The following is a 19,206-nucleotide window of genomic DNA, read 5'->3' on the forward strand; positions in this document are numbered from 1 at the left end:
CGCCACTACTGCTGTGCTACTGAGCTACGCGAGTGCGCGCGATGGTTTAGCTTCCCTTTTGATGGGGCAAAGGAGGTTGACGAGGGTGCTACTCTTTTTGTTCTGCTCCCTACCTTGGTGTTCATGTTCATGGTGTACATGTTCTCAGACCAACGTGGAGGAGTACGTCTTGCGCCTCCACCACTCCGAAAAGGGCATCCCTACGTCGAGAACATCCCTCTTGGGTAGACCGGCAAGCATCGATGAACCAACATCTGGCCGAATGGATGACGATATTGGTGTGGGTCGTATCCGTGACACGGTGTTGCATGTGCATGGGTACAGTACGCCTGGGTTCCAAACCTTTTATGAGGCTATTCGACGTGGCATATTGAGATTGTATAGCTTTAGTACGACCAAAGGACCATGCTCCATTGCCCTCAGAACCTTCCAGAGCGTTATGTAAGGTCACAAAAGACATCCGAGGCGTCATTACGAGTCCCTCCAACAACGCATTCCATCTCCCCACCCCCCACGATCGTCGCCATTCCACGTCGGTGCATCTTTCCAAAGACATTCCGGCGCATTTCGGCGCATCAACTCCCACTCTGTAGCCGCTAGAAGGAGACACACGCGCACGTGCGATAGCGATAGAAGACGATAGAAGACGATTTCCACACACACTCGCGCCCACCCCCTCGGCACCAGCATCGAGAAGAAGAAGAACCACCACCAACACCTCGCACAACGCGGTGGACTAATTTTCCAAAGTTAAATATAGCCGCATCTTCTCGCTCCCGCGCACGCGGGAGTCTGCGCAACTGAACCATACGCCGGCAGTCGGGCATCGGCCGCGCAGAATGAACCTGCACCCGTCACTCCCGACATCCAGAGGTACTTCAGGCCTTGTCGCAGGTGTTCTGCCCTTTGTTTCGAAGCCGGTATCACGAAGAACGGACCCCTTCTTGCTGGGATTCGTTCCGGAGGACGCACAGGGAGAAGTAGAGGAGGTGAAGTACGCCGAAAGAGACGAAAGGACGTTCTTAGACTAAAATAAACTCAACAATAAATGTAAACACTATAAAAACACTGAACACTCTTGTATGCACGTAGCTATATATATATAGGATGTATGTATATTTGTATATATATATGATCCACTACACATGTATGTTTGTGTGTGTATTTTGATATTTTGTAGCAATCTTTTGCTGGCTAGTATCTTCCTATGAACAATGGAAGGGTCTTTGGAGGCTGACGAAGGGATGTAAGAAACGCGGAAGGTGCGAAGAGCACAACGACGACGCGTCCCTTACACCCCGACGCCACACACCTCCGCTATATGATCGGTACATCCTTCCGTTTCCGCCTCCACCACTAGGCGCTACTCTCTAAGGCACATAATTTGTCATTAAGGATGTTTAGAAGCCGATCGTACGATTTTTAAAATGAGCAAATATCCCTCGCTACTCCCTTAGGCACTAGATTTCTACATCCCTTGCTTTATTCGCGCCGTCTATCTTCCTATCTCTCTCTATCTCATCGGACCGTACACCTCTCCAAACATTCTGTACATCGACCACGTGGTTACTCATTTTGTTCCGACATCAAACCTCTGGCAGGACCTTCCTACAATGGCGCGAACGAAGAGATTTGGAGACGCACGATAGCCTTCGTGTAGTAAAACTTATTCCACTGTTTTTTTAGCTGATCCTACACTATATGGTATGAGATATTTTGCTGTTTTTAGTTTCACTCCCGCCCAAGCGCACAGACAACTATGCCCTGGCGGCTGTAAGCTGTTTCTGGTGCTACGAACTACGTTAAAAAAATAATAATAATCAAAAGTAAAACACGAAAACTAACGTACTGAAAGTATTAATGTAAAAAAAAAGTTCTAAAATAAAATAGTCTCGCTGTATTCCACCGGTTCGTTTACGTTTCTTGGTTTAGGTTTCGTTAGATTTCGACATTCCCCTCCCGACAGATAAAAAAAAACTAAATGCTCCGATTCAGGATTCACCTCGGCCATAGTCCCTCTTCCGTCTCTCCCATCCGCATATGTGCTATCTCCCTGCTGGACCGGGATCCTGTCACAAAAAAACACCGTCACAAGATACACCGTCCGAGGGATTAGTGATACGACAATGTGAGAGAAAAGGAGGGCAAGAGGCGTTCAAGGCGACTCGCTGCTCAAAGGACATTTGCTACTACACTAATTAATATAAAGAAGCAGTACTGAGCATCGTTTAGCAACGAACTAAAGTAATAAAAAAAAAGAACTAAAATAGAGATAATATTTGTAAAATCAGATATAACAAGATTGAAAAAAAAATAAAGTAATAATTGACGCTATTGCACGTTTGGATATGACTGTCTACGCGAAACCGGACGGCCAAGGCTCGACTAGGCAGCTTCGCCCGGGAAACCGGCCCCGCCGCTGGTCAATCAGCGAGCAATAATTGTTTGCTAACTATTTGCATCTCGTATGTATGTGTGTCTGTGTGTGCGCGCGCTGAATGTACGTGTGCGAGTGTACGTATCCGATGCCAAAACCACTAACGGCACGTCGTGACTTGTGCATTATGCACTTGAACCTTAGTCTTTAAACCCAGAAGCGATGGCCAATATACCCTTAAATTCCTACAACAACCTGCCCACCCTTAGGGGATGGGGAGAGGCGAAAGGGGGTGGGGAAATATTGAACGGACACGTACGCACACGTACGCACGCACTTAAGAAAAAATAGGCACCGCTGTGCTACTAATCTCCTTCTGCCTAATACTCTGCCTCCTCTCCACAGCAGTTAGCTACGTACATAAGTATATGTATATAAAGGCAATTTGCATATGTATAAGGCTACATAAGGCGCTCTCTTATTGTTAGGTTTGCTGTGGTTTGCATATTTTTGATTGTTTCGCTCGTTAAAGGCCTTACCGGAAGGGGCTGGTCCGGTTGCTGCTAACCCCTCACTGCACGTGCTTACTAAACCTAACGAGTCGAATGGCGTCCTTCAGAATCCTGAGGGGTTCGAGGAAGGATGAGGAAAAGGGGAAAAAGAGGGAGACGAAGGGCACAAAAGGATAACTGAAAGAAACGCGAAACAAGTACTTCTAAAAGTATTCTGGTATAAAAATCGCAGTGTCCTTCCCAAAGCATTCGCTATCTCTAACGAAATAGCAGTACATGGTCAAGGACTCAGACGGGAAGGGAACCGTGCTGGACGGGAAGAAGAGGGAGAGGGGCAATAGAAGGTAGTTACTGTTATTATTTTTTCCTAAATTGGCTAGCACTATTTTTAAGGCATCCGTTTTAAAGGCATTTAACTACTAGCAGACGAGGTACGAGACCACATTTTAGTAAATTCTTTGCGGCATTTGAGGCGTCGTTTTGTATCCTGCCTAAAAAAACACTACAGACGCGGTGTATAAAAAAATTGTAATGATAAAAAATAATGCTTCAAACAAAACGAAAACACCTCAACTTAACGATTAAATGCATGCAAGACCTTTGGTCACTTCTTTTTGTTGTTTTGCCTTTTTGTTTCCGTTTGTGTTTCCACGCGCTGCCGGCGTGTGTAGGTATGTGTAAGGCCAGAAGGTGTTTGCCAAGGACGATTCCTGAGCTCACACCTCCACGCCGTACGTACGATCCACGTCACCGTATGAAAACGGTGCGCTTGTGGACCCGTCGGATGGAGCTTCCGGAAGCGGATGTTGCTCCACGTTAGTGGGAGTCCTGCTGCCGCCGGCCTCCTCTGTGTCACGTTCCGATGACGTGTCACAACCTACAGATCGGAGCATGACCGGCTCCATTGTCGTCGGTGAATCCAGACTTGCAGACTGGTCCGATTGGACGGCCGTCGACGTCTGTTGGGTCGCTACCGGACACATTTCCGATGGCAACTCCGGCACCGATACACCGCGACGTGTAAAGAACGCCATCTTCTCCCTGCAGCCAAGGACGAAAGCGAGAAAAAGAGAACGGTTACACGAGATGTCCTTGCAAAAGAAGCGTTACGGTGTTACTCACTTGAACGAAATCGAATCTAGCTTGCCCTTGCCGACCTTCGTTTTGCGCAGTTTGTAGATTTCCTTGGATGTCTTCACGAGCAACTTTGCCATCTGACGTTCCTCGGGTGTGGCCGCGTTTACCGTCTTCACCAGCCGCAGGAAGTCTTCGTTCTCGAGGGCCCAAGCTGCGACCTTCACGTCGTTGTTGTCACGGGCCTGTTCGAGACGCTGCTTGAGCTCACGCAACCGCCCGATCTCGTCCATCAACGTCTCCAGCTTGGTTTGCTGCGCCTTCAGGTCAAGCTCGAGATCGAGGCTCGTGCGTGGCACTGCCGGGTGCATTTCTGCGAAAGAACGAGAGCCAGATTAGACATATGCAAGCGGGAAACACCTCCAAAAAACGGAAAACACCTACTGTGGTAGATCTTGGACACGCGGTTGTGATACCGCAGCGATCGCCGTTCGACAGATCCGCGCTTGAAAGGATGAGGCGTCACTTGGTTGTTGAAGTGCATGGCCGAATCGGAGTCGCTCCGGTTTAACCGGCAGATGTATCGGGCCTTGCTGGCTACGGCACTGTAAGCGGGTAGATCCAATTAGCTTCTGCTGCTTTGAATCCTTCAGCTCTCAAAGGACGACACTTACCTTGGTGAGAAAGTTTGCGATCGTTTCACCAACCGATCGTCGACAACTGAGCCTTCTTCGATGGTGGAGGACCTCGAGGGAACACTTGGATCGGGGAACCGCCGGCGGCTCCGTTCTGGCAGGAAGGCACACTCCGTGTTCGTCTCCTTGTCGACACGCTCGATCGGTGCCGGTGGTGCAGCACGTCCTTCACCATCACCACACTGCTCCTTCACACTGTTCATGTACTCCTGTATCATCAGCTCGGTTGCTTCTGCAATACAAGAGAGATGTATTAATAGTCTTATCGTTTGATCTTCAACATCCTGAAGGTGAGACTAAGTCAATCACCACACCTACCTGTAGAAGCACATCCTTCCTCCCGTTCCTCATCGTCTCGTTCCTCCTCTTCCACCGAGCTGGCCATCCTTCGCAGGTGTTTGCTGCGACGACGACCCTCCCCAGCTACTTTGGCACCTTCCTCCTGCTGCACTCCCTCGCCCATCTGATCCTGAACCTCCGCCTCCTCTTCCTCATCGAACTCATGCTCCTCTTCATTATCTTCGCCCTCCTCATCCTCATCCTCATCGTCGTCGTCATCCTCGTCATCCTCATGCGACAGTTCGTCGTACACGAGCTCGAGCACAGCCTTCAACTCGTCCTGGCCCTGGTTGCGTGTCAATGTCGACGTTTGGGACGAGATAATGGTTGACTCATCGGACGACTCCTCACGTGCACCTCCACCAATGCCACCACCTTCGAACAGTTCCGACTCATTTATCGACTTCCGGCTGACAATGTTGTACCACCGGCTGGTCGCATCAGCCGGATTGAACTCCGCCAGACTGATCTGCGTGCTGCCCACCCAGTCCTCGCGTTGCCCAACAAGCACCATCACCTTCACGTGTAGCGATTTTGCGTACACCTTATCGAGCGGCAACGGCACCACGAGCATCGTCTTGAAAAGAGGCCTCGCCAACTCGGTCACGGTGCCCGTTCGCACGAATCCAGGTCCACTACCGGAACCGGATGGCAGCAGCATCGCGCGAATGAACAGTTGACAACCTGCAGGAGGTCCTAGTGCCCCGAAGTTGCTGCCACGCTCGATCGTGATGCAGAGGGCAGCATCTGTGGCTGAGTAGCGTAGTCCAATCTGCACCTGAGCGCATTCCTTCGTCAGCAGCGGAGGTGGAGCACGGGATGCCTCGAATACTCCCGAATCACCTGCCACCGACTCATCACTTACCGTCGTCGAGACTGAGCGCGTGTTCGAGGTGGAGGACGACCTGCTAAGCAGGGCGGCCGGTTCGAGGTAGGGTGGCTTCTCGTAGATCGGTGACAATGGGCCACCAGAGATGCCTAGTTGCCGGATCTTGAGCTCCTGCAGTTGCTCTTCGAGTCGCTGCCGGTCGAGGTTGTACTCGGCCGTACTGCTGGCCCCGGCAAGCCCGCTCGTTCCGGCACCAGTATTGCCAGCTTGTACACCGACGGCGTACCCAAGGGCTGACACAGACGTCAGATAGCTGGGAGCTGCGGTACCTCCGAGCATCGTGACACCTGTCGCTTTGGCAGCAATGGCCGCATGTACTGCGGCCAATGCCACCGCTGACGATGTGCCAGGTGCGACGCCTCCACTGGCCGCTGCAGAAGATCCCATCCAGTCGAGCTTCATCGGCGATACGGGCGATGTATCGGTGGAGAGACTGCTGCGAGGAGACAGCGATGACACTTCGGAACTCGGATGGAATAGCCTCTGGACGCGTCGATTCATATCGACCATGTCGATCTGTGGTTCGGCCGACAACGGATCACCGTAGATGTCGGTGAAGCTGAGTCCGCTCAGCGAACCCTTGCTAGATGCGGTCGACAGCGAACCAAGGCTGGAACTGCTGCTGATCGACAACGTGCTAGCTGACAGTGACTTTAGCTGATGCTCGAGATGCGTGAACTCCTTCAACGCCTCGAGCAGCTGCTGCAGCAGTGCCTGCTTCTCCTCGTGCAGCTTCAGGCGGTTCGCGATGCACTGGTTCGATTCCTCGTACGCCATATTGAGGTCAGCCTCGAGCTGCCGGCACACGTTTTGGATACGGCGCATTTCCGTTGGCGAGCGGGACTTCGGTGTGATGCTGCGGTACTCGAGCAGCAGTTGCTTCTTCTCCTGGAACAATAGCAACCGATCCTGGTCCGATTCCAGCTCGCCAGGGCGGATCTTCTCCTCGAGTGCGGCCAACTGCTCCTGGATCTCCTTCACTCGGCGGCGCCACTCGTCGTAGCGTTGACGCATCTTCGCCATCTCGCGAGCACCCATCGGGAAGTGCTCTGAAGACAGGTCGGTTTGGGACGCGGCACAAATCCGGTCCTGCGCCAGATTAAACGTAGACGCGTCCGGACTTTCCTGGCGCAACTGCAACCGCGTCAGATCATCCTTCACCTGAGCGAGGCTCTTCATTAGCTCTTTCTTCTCACGCTCGCCTGTTATCAGTGACTTCTGGATCTTCTTCACTTCCTCCATGATGGCCTGCGCCTCGCTAATGTTGTAGCAACCGTTCACGTGCGCATTCAGCTTCTGCTCCACACTGGAAAAGGAAATTGACCTGTTAGTGACCGGTTCACAGTTCACATGCTTCGCTACCTACCTTGCCAACGTGTCCACACCCTTCTGCGTGCTACGCATCTCCTTCTGTATCCTGGACAGCTCCTTCTTCAACCGGAAGACGCGCTCTTTCGCGATGGCCAGATCCGCTCGTAGTAGTTCCGGATCGAACTTGGTACTACACGAACTCGTCGACGAGCAGACTATAAACGCATGAAAGAACAGAACACGTCAGCCGGGGCGCATGGAGGCAAGCCTGATAAACGCAACACTTACGGCTGGTACGACTGGCGGCGAGCGCGTTCAGATGGTTGTACTCCTCCTGTGCCAGGTGTAACCGCTGCGTCTTCACGGTCAGGATCTCCTTCTTGGCCTCCAGTGTGTCCTGTGCGGAGCAGAGATACTCGCGCAACATCTCGTCCTGCTTGCTCTTCCATTGCAACCGCGGATCCTCGAGCTGGGTCGTCTGCGAGTTGTGATTGATGTAGTACGTGCCAATCTGTGGATCATAGCTCTCTTCCCAGCCAAATGGCAGCTCGTTCCCGATGCAATCGGCGAACGTTTCCGGCTTCGTGTGCCTGGGGTGAAGTAACGAGACACGATACAATCATTTAGCGACGATAATCATCAAGATTCAGGGTGTAGAATTTCACTAGTTGATGCGTTAATACGCCTCCGCGGCTTTACTGCAACCATCGGGAGGAAGACTTCCCAAAAATCCATCCCAAATAGATGCTCTCTCTGTCTCTGCTTTACTGATGCCAGTCATAAATTCACAACCCATGCACAGCAATTAACCCACCAGCGATGATGAAGCTGGGAAATTTTCGTGACTAAACGCCAGCAGACCCCCATAAAGCAGAATATTATTTTTATCCATACAGTACCCGCCAGAATGCTTGTTGGGCAGAGGTTGAGTAGGGGGGGGGGGGCGAACAAGTGGCCACCTACCCCTGCTACACCAGTGAAACGGATCCAACCTCACCCAAATGTAAAGGGTGAAGAAGCATGGGGTAAAATGGACTACATTTTCACTCCCTACCCAGCAAAAGAAGCCACGAGGGGGGGGGGGGGGGGGGAGTGGGTGACGGAAGGCATGAAAATCGTTTAATACGACCAATACTACCTTCTTCAGCACAATGACCGCGAAAGACCAGAAGAATGAGAAAGTGCAAATGGCGTGTGGCGAGATGGTGGGGACGTCTTGGTTGCAAAAATCCAGCTCTCACTCGCTCTCTTTCTCTCGGAGACGGGAGGGACAGAGGTGGGTGGGTTATTGCGCTATTTTTGATCAACCCCTGGCCTGGACCAGCCAGAGAGCTGTGCTGAACTCGAGACACTCGAGAGGGCAACTGCGGCGAGATCAAGAACGAAGTCGGTCTTTCGATTCGACTTCCAAAAAGCGATAAATCCATTAATGAAGACGCGCGTGTGAGCTTCCTTTATGGTCCGCTATAAATCTGCCTCTTTACTGAATCGTTTGGCCTCGCAACCTTCTCCTCCACATTGTACGCGGGTTGCTTTTTTTTTATTGGTTTATTGCACGGAAACCAACACGCCCGACTCCCATGTGCGCGCATTCCCACGTTGGTGGCAAGAGACCCTTGGTAACTCTGGAACTACAGGAACCTGCACGTTCCACAAGTCATCAAGGTCTTACACTACCTCTAGAGATGATGGAAAGCATGGCTGACGGATGGCGTTGCATTCCTGCTCCGATCCCTAAACGACACGTTCCAGTTCCACATCTCCCACCCGATGGCGCCTTCTAATGGGCCAGCAAAACAAGGGGCAGAGGTTAGATCGGTTATAGAGCAGAGCAAGACTGCGCTGAGGACGTGGTGATGATGTCCGTCAATTAGAAGCACGACGCTCACGGTGCGCGCCCATTTAAACTTTGCTCTCCCTCAACGAAAAAGTTCGGCACGCAAAATCCCTCCCATCTCCTCCATATACTTCTGGTATGCGTGTGTGCGTGCGTGTGTGTGTGTGTGTGTGTGTGTGGTGCTCCACCTTCCACGGTCGCATGCACATCCACAACAGGTTGCCCTGAAGCGATCGGTGGTTTAAATATAGCGAAGACGCAGAACTCGCGCGAAACCACTCCTCCGGCATTGCATAACCCGCCCTTCGCTCGTCCTGGGGCCCTCCGAAGGTCCGCAGGTTGGAGAGTGGCATATTTTTAGCCAGCAAAACCTCACCGACACGTCAGTAGTGAAGCGGCATCGCCGCAAGGCCCCCAGGGAGGAGGTACAACTGCGCACAGATCCGGCAAGTCATTTCGGAGTGCGGCTCCATAATTGCCGCGAAGGTCGCAGGTTCTTCCACAGACATCTGGATGGGCTGGAGGCTGGAAAGTGCCAGAATTCCCAGGCACCCAGACCATACAGGGAGCACGTCAACACCACCTGAAGTATGGAACACCGATGATGAGACCTTCCGGAGGCAGGAGGCGAAAATCGAAATGTCCTTGGGATGGGTTTAGGTGTCCGAGGCGACAATGTCGCGGCCACTGCCCGTCGCTCAATTCCATCCAATTGATGTTTGATTAATGGTGTCGTAGCCATTCCGACCTGGAGGGCCGCTGGCAGTGTGTGCAAAAAAAAGGAAACCAGACGTGGCGAATTTGAGACGACAATTTAATTCTTCCATCCCTGGAGAGGCTTTCGATTTGTCTAGGTTTAGGACTATTCCTGCCATTCTTCGGGAGATCCAACAGATCCGCATTGACTCTCTAGCTCTAAGATAGAACAGCGTTTTTTTGATGAGTTTGACGAAGATCAGCTTCCAGAAATCACATGTACACCGACCACCTATTACATACACCATATTCGGACAAGTACTCGGCACTTGCCGCTAGGAAATCATCGTAGTGAGCAGTCTACAAAATCCCCTATGACGCCATTTTAACTCACCCCTGTTGACATGGTTGCATGACAAACCGACCCCTAAGACGCATGAAACTTCAACGTCACTACCCGAAGTTGGGAGGAGTGTCGCATATTTAATCCAATTATACACTACCGCTGCACATCGGCCGGATTCGCCGCTAATTAACGGCTTGTGAGAAGTTCTTGAGGTAATACGAAGAGAGGCAGGCGATTAAGTAATTAAATAACAACAATATCCACGAAACCAACAACTACGAACGCCAGAACGCAAACTTCCCAGCGGAGTGAGAGAGCCTGAGTCGTTGGATTAGCTTCACAACCCCTGAGGGTGGGTTTCCGTCTCGAAATCTCAGACAAGCGAAGAACCACCGAAAAAAAAGGGAGAACTAAAGCGATTCGAGTTTTATTACTCACCCCCCATCAGAGAGACCAGAAGGAGGTCCATGGGAGACGTCCACTTGCGCCTTAATTAACGCGTTAGCGAGCAAACAACGGAAAGTTGTCGCCCATGTTGGCCCAACTTCCTCCACGCCTGAATCGCATCGAACATCTGGACGTTGGGTTCCACGGGCTACACCTTTCCAGACCTTTCCCGACTGGCGGATAGCGTCGTAAAGCTGTTCTCGCACTCGGCTTTACGATCGACCGCCCCGGAGGATTACGATCCTCTGCGATCGTCCAGCAGGCTGATTGCTAATTGCGATTCACGCTCGCCTCCTGCCACCTGAGGCTGATGCCCAACCAACCAGTGTAAACCCGTGACCGACGGCCAATTTCCCGTCAACGAGCGCGCCCGCTAGCGTCTGGAGTAATGTGTGTCGGGGGCGACCATAAAGGTGTTTATGTGCCGCATTTTTATGGCCCCCTCCTGTTCCAGGGGGGAGCTTCAGGAATGGGCGAGAGGGGAGGAGGGGTTTTGGCAGCCTTAACTCGATCACTTAATAGCACCCAGACGATCGTTGGAATGCGATTAAGATCCCGTTGGTTGTAAACGCACCGAAACCCGGTATTCAAACCGGTTTGAAGGACCCAAACCGGGGTTATAACCGCGTGGCGTAATATGCAACAAACGTTCGTCATCATTGGGGGAGGAGGTGGCTTTTTCAACGATCGATTTTTGCTCGTTTGTCGATTGTCAACGGTAGCCCGTTTTCCCACCCACCGTCCCTTTCCTCTCCCTTCACCTGCTCTCTTCTCCAGTCGCTCGAAAATACATGAATTCTGTCGAGAATCGGAAGGGCCCTTCGGTAACGGTGCATCGCAACACAACCGCACGCATAACAACCCCCCTCCTTTGGATGAGGGTGGAGGAGGGGAAGGGGGGAACGACGAGAAGGACTCGTGGGAGGAGACGGTGGGAAAATAAGGGCCAAAATACGAGCCTCACGATACGAGCGTACGATGGCCCTTAAACGGGGCTGAGATGCTCTAGCTTGGTTTCTTACCTCTCCCTACCTTTCCCCCAACCCCAACTACCTCGAACGAAAGGACAATAAGGGCACGAAGGGCACGAAGGGTGGGAAAAGAACAAACGAACAAATCGACGTCCGGCGCAGGGCGGACCGCTCCAAAACAAACGGGTCAATAACTGGGAAGGAATTTATGTTTCCCATCTCATCTCACCTCACGTCCCACCTTACCTCATCCCTCTCCTTCCACCCCCACCCCCCCCCCCCCGCTCTTTAGAAGCCCTTCAGCACCATTCGTTGCATCATCGTTCTAAGCCCTCGCTCGTGGCAGAAGGGCTGGAAGGATGTTGATGGCGATGCAACCGCAAAGAGACGGGGAACGGGGAGGGGGGGGGGGGGGTGTTAGGGGACACGCGGCCCTTCGAGCGATCCCTTCAAGAGCTTTCGTAACGAATGGGAAGGCCAAAGCGAAGGCACGAGACGCGCGGCGTTCTTGTTTCCTTTCCTCTTTTTGCTTATTCTACTTCTTTTTCTACGGGGAATGCTTTTCCACCCACCCTCCAGCGCCCCCCGGGAGTCAGGTGGCAAGGGACGAGGAGGGTTGGCTGGACGGGACCTAAACAAAAAGGGCGGGGGGGGGGGGGTCAAAGACCCCTAGGGCTGGGAAATGCGGTTTGGCTTCTCATCCGGAGCCTCTCCAGGGATATGCTGCGCTTAATCGAGCTGAATCAACTAATTGATGCTCAAGCACGTCCCCCCCCCCCCGTCCCCCCCAACGGGTTACACCCTTTCCCTACTAAAAGGGTTGTGCTACAAATTTCCCATTCATTCGCCGTTTGCTTCGTTCTCACTCTTTCCAGCTTCTTCCAAAGAGAAGCATCCGAACGAGCGGAGAGTGAAGCACATAAAAGGAGAATAATAATAAATAAATGGCGCATCGGGTAGAAGAGAGAGAGAGAGAGAGAGAGAGAGAGAGAGAGCGCGCGCAAGAGAAAGAGAGAGAAAGAAGGAAGCAGAAGGAGTGAAGGAGGAAAATGCAGCACACATTCTCGACGAACGAGACGAGGGAAAAGAAAACTGAAAACATAAACAGTCACCCTACCTCAACCCTCCCCCGCCTTACACCCTCCGGGAGGAGGTGAGAAAGAACAAGAAGAAGCGTGCTTCGCTCTCCCTCTCCCTCTCCGTCTCCCCACCCGTTCCACCATTGCAGGGAAAACAAGTCCCTCCGGTGTTTGGGGAAAATTAAATTACAAACAAACCGGCTGGAAAAGGGGGAGGCGAATGAAATGCGAGAAGGTGGCGAAGGGATAGGGCAAACAGGCTGCCAGGCAGGGTTGAGGAGGGGGAGAGGGGAAGGTGAAAAGAACGAGGAGGGGAGGGGGGGAAAGAAACGGAATCGGCCCGAGACGATGTGGCCAAGCGAGAGCCCAAAGGTGAGCGAAACGAAAGCGAAGAAGCTAATAAAATAGAAACCACCCCCCCCCCCACCCCTGTCCGTGTCCCATCCAACCCCTCGTGCTCTTCCACAACCCCTCACACCTTCGGGAAAAAGGCCCCAGCAGGGAGCGCAGAAGAGACGAGGAAAAGAAAGAGAGAAAGAGAAAGAGAGAATGAAAACGTAGCAAAGCGTCACCGTTTCCCGATCTTCATTTCCTCCTGCACACATTTTCCACATTCCCATCGGACCTCTTTTGCCTCCCACCTTAAGCCCTCCCCACTTTCCCGCCCCAACCCCTCTATCTCACCCCCTCAGACGGCCATCATTATCGTGGCCATCCCTTTCCCGAGGGGCTCTTGCGTTCTTCGCTCTGCCAATGAACTCCACACGCCATTGCTCCCTGGTCCCTTTACCCGCCCCCCTCTCTCCCCACAACCCACTTGCACCGGTTCACCCCTACCCCCCCCCCCCCCCCACGCACCATGCAGCCTTTAGTAATGCAATTTAACTGCACTATTCTACTACGGCCCTTTGCCACTTGGCGCGCTTGTTTTTCTTTTTGCTTTTCCCCCCTCCGATCAACGTTTCCACCGGTCGCCTCCCCCCCCCTCTCCCCCCTTGGTTCCCCTTCCCACAAGAAGCGAACAAAGCCCAACAAGACACCGAACGGGATCGTAGGGCCATTTACAGGGCGATGTCCCTTTTGCGCTTCAAATGCCACGAAGACTTCTTCCTTCTTTGGCAGTGATTTTCCGTCGACCACAACCGGGCGTTGTGAGGCGATTGGCAGGGGAATTACGGGAGGATGGTGGTGGGGCGCAAATGGGCACAGAATGGATTCATTCATTATCGTGTCCTCGCCTGCGTTACGCTCACATAAACGAGCAGAAGAGAACATCCAGGTCGAGGGCGACGGTGACACGAATGAGGGCAGGTGTGCGCAGAAAGGGGGAAGAAGCAGCAGGTTCCATGGAGTAGTTCTTGTCCCGCGCATCCTAAGGGACCTTCGAAGTGTCAGAGTTTCCCAATTCTCCTTTGGCGCATGTCAGAAGAACCCAAACGACGAGTGATGTAAAACTGTTGCTCCTCGTTTTAGGGTAGGTCAGGTCCGACTAGCAGTAGTTCGGGTGAAGCAGATCACGTACCTTTGGAAGACCGAAACGACACCTCCATTGACACTTCAGAATTCATCTCCGCTAACTTCAAAATCTCAGAATCAACTCACTATCAACTTCTCGTCCTCACCAGGATCGGAGGTGAGTAAAGACCTTCGATGACGGGTGTCTACCACTCCAGATCCGATTACGCCATCCAGTTACAACTTATCGTACCTCCCCTGCCTCACCTCCTCATCCTCCTCCTCCACGACCCCCTCCTCTAGACGATGCCATTTCATTTCCGTTACAAAAAAAACAGCATGGAATACGTTTCGCTCCGGGACTCGAACGGGAAATTGCACAACCACCTCCTGCTATCTCACCCCTCCCCCCCTCCTCGCCCACCACTCTTATCTCCACTCAACCACTCCTCGGCATCTCATGCACCGGTGGCATGATTAATTGGTGCGCCCTTCCATCCTTCGGGCGCCTGCATCCGGCTTAACGGAGAAGCCCTCCTTCAGCGACCGGAACACGCAGGTTTACTGACCCTTCCTTAAGGGGAGAGGACGAGGAGGAGGAGAAGGCAGAGGGTAAGGAGGTGAAGGCTCGCCCCCTGTGGAATGCACAGCTTCCGCAGCGTCATCTAGCGTAGTAAATTAGCACCGAACCACCAACGACCGAAAGGAAACCAGCCCAGAGTTAAGCCATCTCAAGGTGTATGCTAATTTGCACTGGCATGTGTGGCAAACATGGCCTCAGGGGAGGCGCGCGCGAGAGAGAGAGAGAGAGAGGGCATGAAAATAAGTTAAAGCAAACGCCGTCCCCACCTACCTGAGGCGCGCGCGCGGTGGATGGGAATATCTGAGCAGAAAGAATGTTGTACACCTCCTGCTGCGCCTGTGCCTAAAACCGGCGTCTTAAAGCGGTCCGATTGGGTTGCGGGACCGTATCTGCCGGGCTGGGAGCAAGCCGGGGGGGGGGGGGGAGGGGGGGAAAGAAGTAGAAAAAGCAAAACGGCCTTTTCAACATCCACGACGCCCGTTCCGTTCCAGCGCCAGACCGAGGGCCGGGAGATATTTGTTATTTATATAAACTGATAATGGACCCCGGGCACACAACCCGGGCTACTAGGGGGTTTGGGGAAGAGAGGGGAGGAGGAAGGGAGTTGAGTTGCCACGGGAGGGGTGGGAGGGGGTGGGGGGGGTGCTTGCTGATAAGAATGGAATGTGTTGATTGTTTACCCTGTGAGGCTTGCAACCCTAGCGGTGGATCGGCAAGATCTCTCTCTCTCTCTCTCTCTCCCTCTCACTCTTGCTCTCCTCATATACTAGATTCATCTATCTCTCTACTGACGTCCCAGAATGCGACTTCTTTCCGCTCTCTCGCGCGGCCAATCCCTCGGTCAACTCATCAGAAGCAACCCTATTTGCGGACGTAAGCGAAGAGCAGCCGGGGATGGAAGAGGCAGGGGCGTAATGGGGGAGGGGACAAGTGGAAGGCGATATGCCGAGGGTGGATTGACCGGGTCACGGGAAGGGCAGACAAAAGCGGGTGGTGTTTTTTGTTGCTGTTTTTTTCTTTTGCTTCGATTTTCTTTGAAACTTCAAACGCCTTATCACTGCAAAACGGGGTTGATTGGTGTGTGTGTGTGTGTGGGGGGGGCAGCGCGGGCGAGGGTCGGGGTTGGAAGTGGAGGAAGGAGGAGTTTGCGAATCTACTCCCCTCTCTTCTCCCCCCCCCACCCACCCATTTCAATGGCTCCTCCATCGTTCGTTTGGGGTTGGATTTCCAGCCAAAGAAAGCCTCGTTCCGCGTTCAAACTGCTTCCATCTGCTTTCAGGGAATGAAGATGGGTAGGCGATAGGAGAGGGCCAGGGAAGGGGGGAGGAGGGAGGGGAGGGAGGGGGTTGGTTGATAGCGCAGTCGGTCGGTGCAGTCGTAGATGCAAATGCAACGCTGTGGCTTTGCGCTGTTTGGTCAAAGCCCGCGAATCGTTCCGACGCGGTGTGTTTGCTTTGCTCGTTTATGGCCCTGGCCTGAATACTTTGCGCGTGTTCGTTTCCGGGCTCAGCCCTGCTTTTCCGGCGGGGGAAGGGAGGGGGAGGGGGGAGACCTCGTTGCCCGGGCGGCTGCGTTGCTGGAGATAATAAAGTCATAAATTCTTGTGCGCTCCAAAGCCTCGCAGAGCCAACCAAACAGGGCAGGGCGTGAAATGTCCACATGCCGGTTGCAGAAACGATTGCCGGGACGATGGAGGTCACTGCGAGATACGGCTGGAATGCGCCAACGTTGTCCCTTTAGCAGAGGGGGATCAAGTCTTTGAACGATCTTTAAGACGTCTCGAGAAGCAGACTCAATGCGATCCAGCCGATCAGGACGATCGAAGGACACTTTTAGGTGGTTTCCATTGTTGCCCCAAAAACTTCTTTACAGAGAGTAGCGTAATTGGGTTTGAGACGCCAAGAACTTCCAAACCATCAATTTGGAGCCTCTTTAGAAACGCTCTACCACCTTCAAAAGTAGAGTTTAGCAAAGTTCTAAATAGAGTTCGAGACGCCATATTCGTTTCTGTATGTTGCCTGACTGATGTCTGAGATCCTTGATTCTCACAATTCATGTTCATGTCTTCTTGGTTCATGATCCTCTGATTGTAGAACGAATTCCAGAGATCAAGAGTCGATCTTAAGCAATTCCATATTGTAAGCATAATTGTGGATACGTTTGTACGTTTCTAAAGCAGTTCTGACGTTGAAGAACGCGCATTGATCGATGTCGTGAGGATGCAACATCTCCCGTAGTTGATGGAACTGAGTACCCAAAAATCCCGATAACTTCAAGACCCAAGTTCCAACCCTTCCCGGACGTACTCAGCCAACCCTCTTCTTCCCACAGCTTTTGTGTAGCAATTCCTCCCCCGAAACAAACAAAAAAGGACACAAGTACAACCACCAAACGGCGGAGGGCCACTCACTTGTCCCGCGGATCGATCCAGGTGGTCTTCTTGTTGATGTGGTCGATGAAGTAAACCTTGCCATCGTAGTCGGTGTTAATTTCCCAGCCGAGTGGTAGATCTGCATTGCTGGAGCTTTTTGGCATAATTCGCACTTTCGTTCGCGTACGTGCACACGCGGATGCGCGCGCACGTCCTGCTTCCTGATACACACACACGTACACGCACGCACTCACACAGGGCGGAGGATGAGCAAGGATTGAATTGTGTCGTCCTCGTTGGCACAGCGGGACGTCTCTCGGACAACTGCTGGTTGACGTGTGGCGTTGTTGCAAGCCGGTGCGACTCGGATATTAGCTGTCAACCCAAGAGCGCGCACACACACGCGTACTCCTGACGCAGGAGATCTTGGGCAGCCGCCCTTCGGTGGGTGGGCCGAAGAAGGGGGAGGGGATTGGGGGATAGTGAGATGCGGGTGAGAAAGGAAGAGGAGAGTGAGGGCAGAGGGAAGACGACTCACGTGGTTCGAGAAAAAGGAAACACAACCGTTCGTGTGGTTCCACGCACACACACGCACACGCACGCACACATAAACGCGCACACACACACGCACACACACACACGGACACACGGGCACGGTTGCTACACTCGATCGCGCAGGATAACGCACTGCTGCACGGACGCACACACACCACCGCAGCCGGTTCGCCCGCTCGAGGACACCAGGCAGGAGGCAACAACCGCTGGAAGGGCTCGCAGGGCTCGCAGGGCGCTGATCGCTGTTCGTGTGCGCTGTTCGATGGCGGACGATGACGACGATGACGTTTCGGCCATGATAGTGCAATCGCGCTCCCGCACCACACTCACAAGACGCCTTTTTTCCGGGCCCGCCTTTGTGTGGGTGGTTGGGTGGATGAGGGGGAACGGGGGGGGGAGGAAGCGAAACACGCGCGTTATCGCGTTTCACTTTCACGCAGTGGCATGCGTTCGCGCACACACTCTGATGCGTGGGTGTTGGGTGGCGATGTGTGCGAGAGCAGAGGATTCGTGTCAGCCAGTTGATCGAGGGATGAATCGTGGTGATCGATGTTTTGACGGTTTTGACGTCTGTTGTTTATGGTTGATCGTTGCGGTGCTATCCGCCCCCGGGCACACATACGCTGAACCACACACACACACACACACGCAGCGACACAGCGGGCGCTAGGGTGGGATTTATGCTCGTTGAACTCCGCACGCACCCACACTCTCAACGGGCCGGCGGATGATGTGTGAGACGATGACGACGACTGCGCGTCCGGATCGTTCGTCCCCGTCCTCAGGAAGTCGGCACACACACACACACACACGCGCACAAACACTAACAGCGAGTGATCGTTTTTCCCCGTCCTGTTTGCTTTTGCTGCGTCGCGACGAGGAATTTGACGCCGGAACCGTCGCCGGGACTGTAAATGCACCGCGCTGCTAATCGCTACAAGAGAGTGAGAGAGAGAGAGAGAGAAAAAGAGAGAGAGAAAGACAATGAACGAAATGTCAAACGGTGCATATCTTTTCCACGCGCATTGTTTAGACGGCATTTTCTCGGTTGTTTTCCATTCGTTGGGGTGAGTGGACCAGCTCCTCCGACAGATCCCGGAAAATAGTGTTTTTTCCCGAAAGAAAAGCGTGTGGAAAATCGAGCGGAAGAAGCTTTTCCGGGTACGTGCGGTATAGGCATCGAGAAATGAAAGAATTTTCCACTCTTTGAACCTTTTTTTTTTTTTCAAAAAATCAATCGAAATGCAACGTGGTATGTTTCGACCTTCCCCGCTCGTCCCCCACACCTCCCCACTCTTTCAAAAGCAGCTGAGAACAGCGAAAAAATCCCTTCCAGCAGTGCAGAAGCTCAAATGACACACAACGTTGCATCGACAGAGGGTTACATTCTTGCATACGACTGTCCTCGTTTTTCTGCCTTCTGTACCTTTCCACACACGCACGTCTCACTCGAGACACTGGACCCTCCCAACATGCCCAGCGGGTTTGCGAAGGGCTTGTGCTACAGCTCAGTTTTCCCACGCATCCACACACGCGCAATTGAAGGCAGAATGGACGTTCTGCATAACAATCGCTTACGCGAATGACCGAGTGGAAGAAAGCAGGAGCTCTACTTGATTGGAGGATTTTTTATTCTCTCTCCATTTGAATTTTGGTGCGTGATAGAGGT

The 19,206-nt window shown here is 52.8% G+C and overlaps 1 protein-coding gene across 1 annotated transcript; it reads right to left on the reverse strand.

Annotated features, from left to right (window-relative positions):
- Positions 1 to 3,605: 3,605 nt before the first annotated feature.
- On the reverse strand, positions 3,606 to 17,146 carry LOC128728512 (protein kibra). The gene is made up of 8 exons (XM_053822139.1): positions 17,022 to 17,146; positions 7,486 to 7,787; positions 7,253 to 7,412; positions 4,977 to 7,192; positions 4,638 to 4,890; positions 4,408 to 4,568; positions 4,012 to 4,336; positions 3,606 to 3,930 (listed from the first exon to the last, which is right to left on the reverse strand). The coding sequence occupies exons 1-8, from the start codon at positions 17,144 to 17,146 to the stop codon at positions 3,606 to 3,608; spliced, it is 3,867 nt and encodes a 1,288-aa protein (XP_053678114.1).
- Positions 17,147 to 19,206: the final 2,060 nt, after the last annotated feature.

Source organism: Anopheles nili, chromosome X (assembly GCF_943737925.1).
Source record: "Anopheles nili chromosome X, idAnoNiliSN_F5_01, whole genome shotgun sequence".
NCBI lineage: Eukaryota > Metazoa > Arthropoda > Insecta > Diptera > Culicidae > Anopheles > Anopheles nili.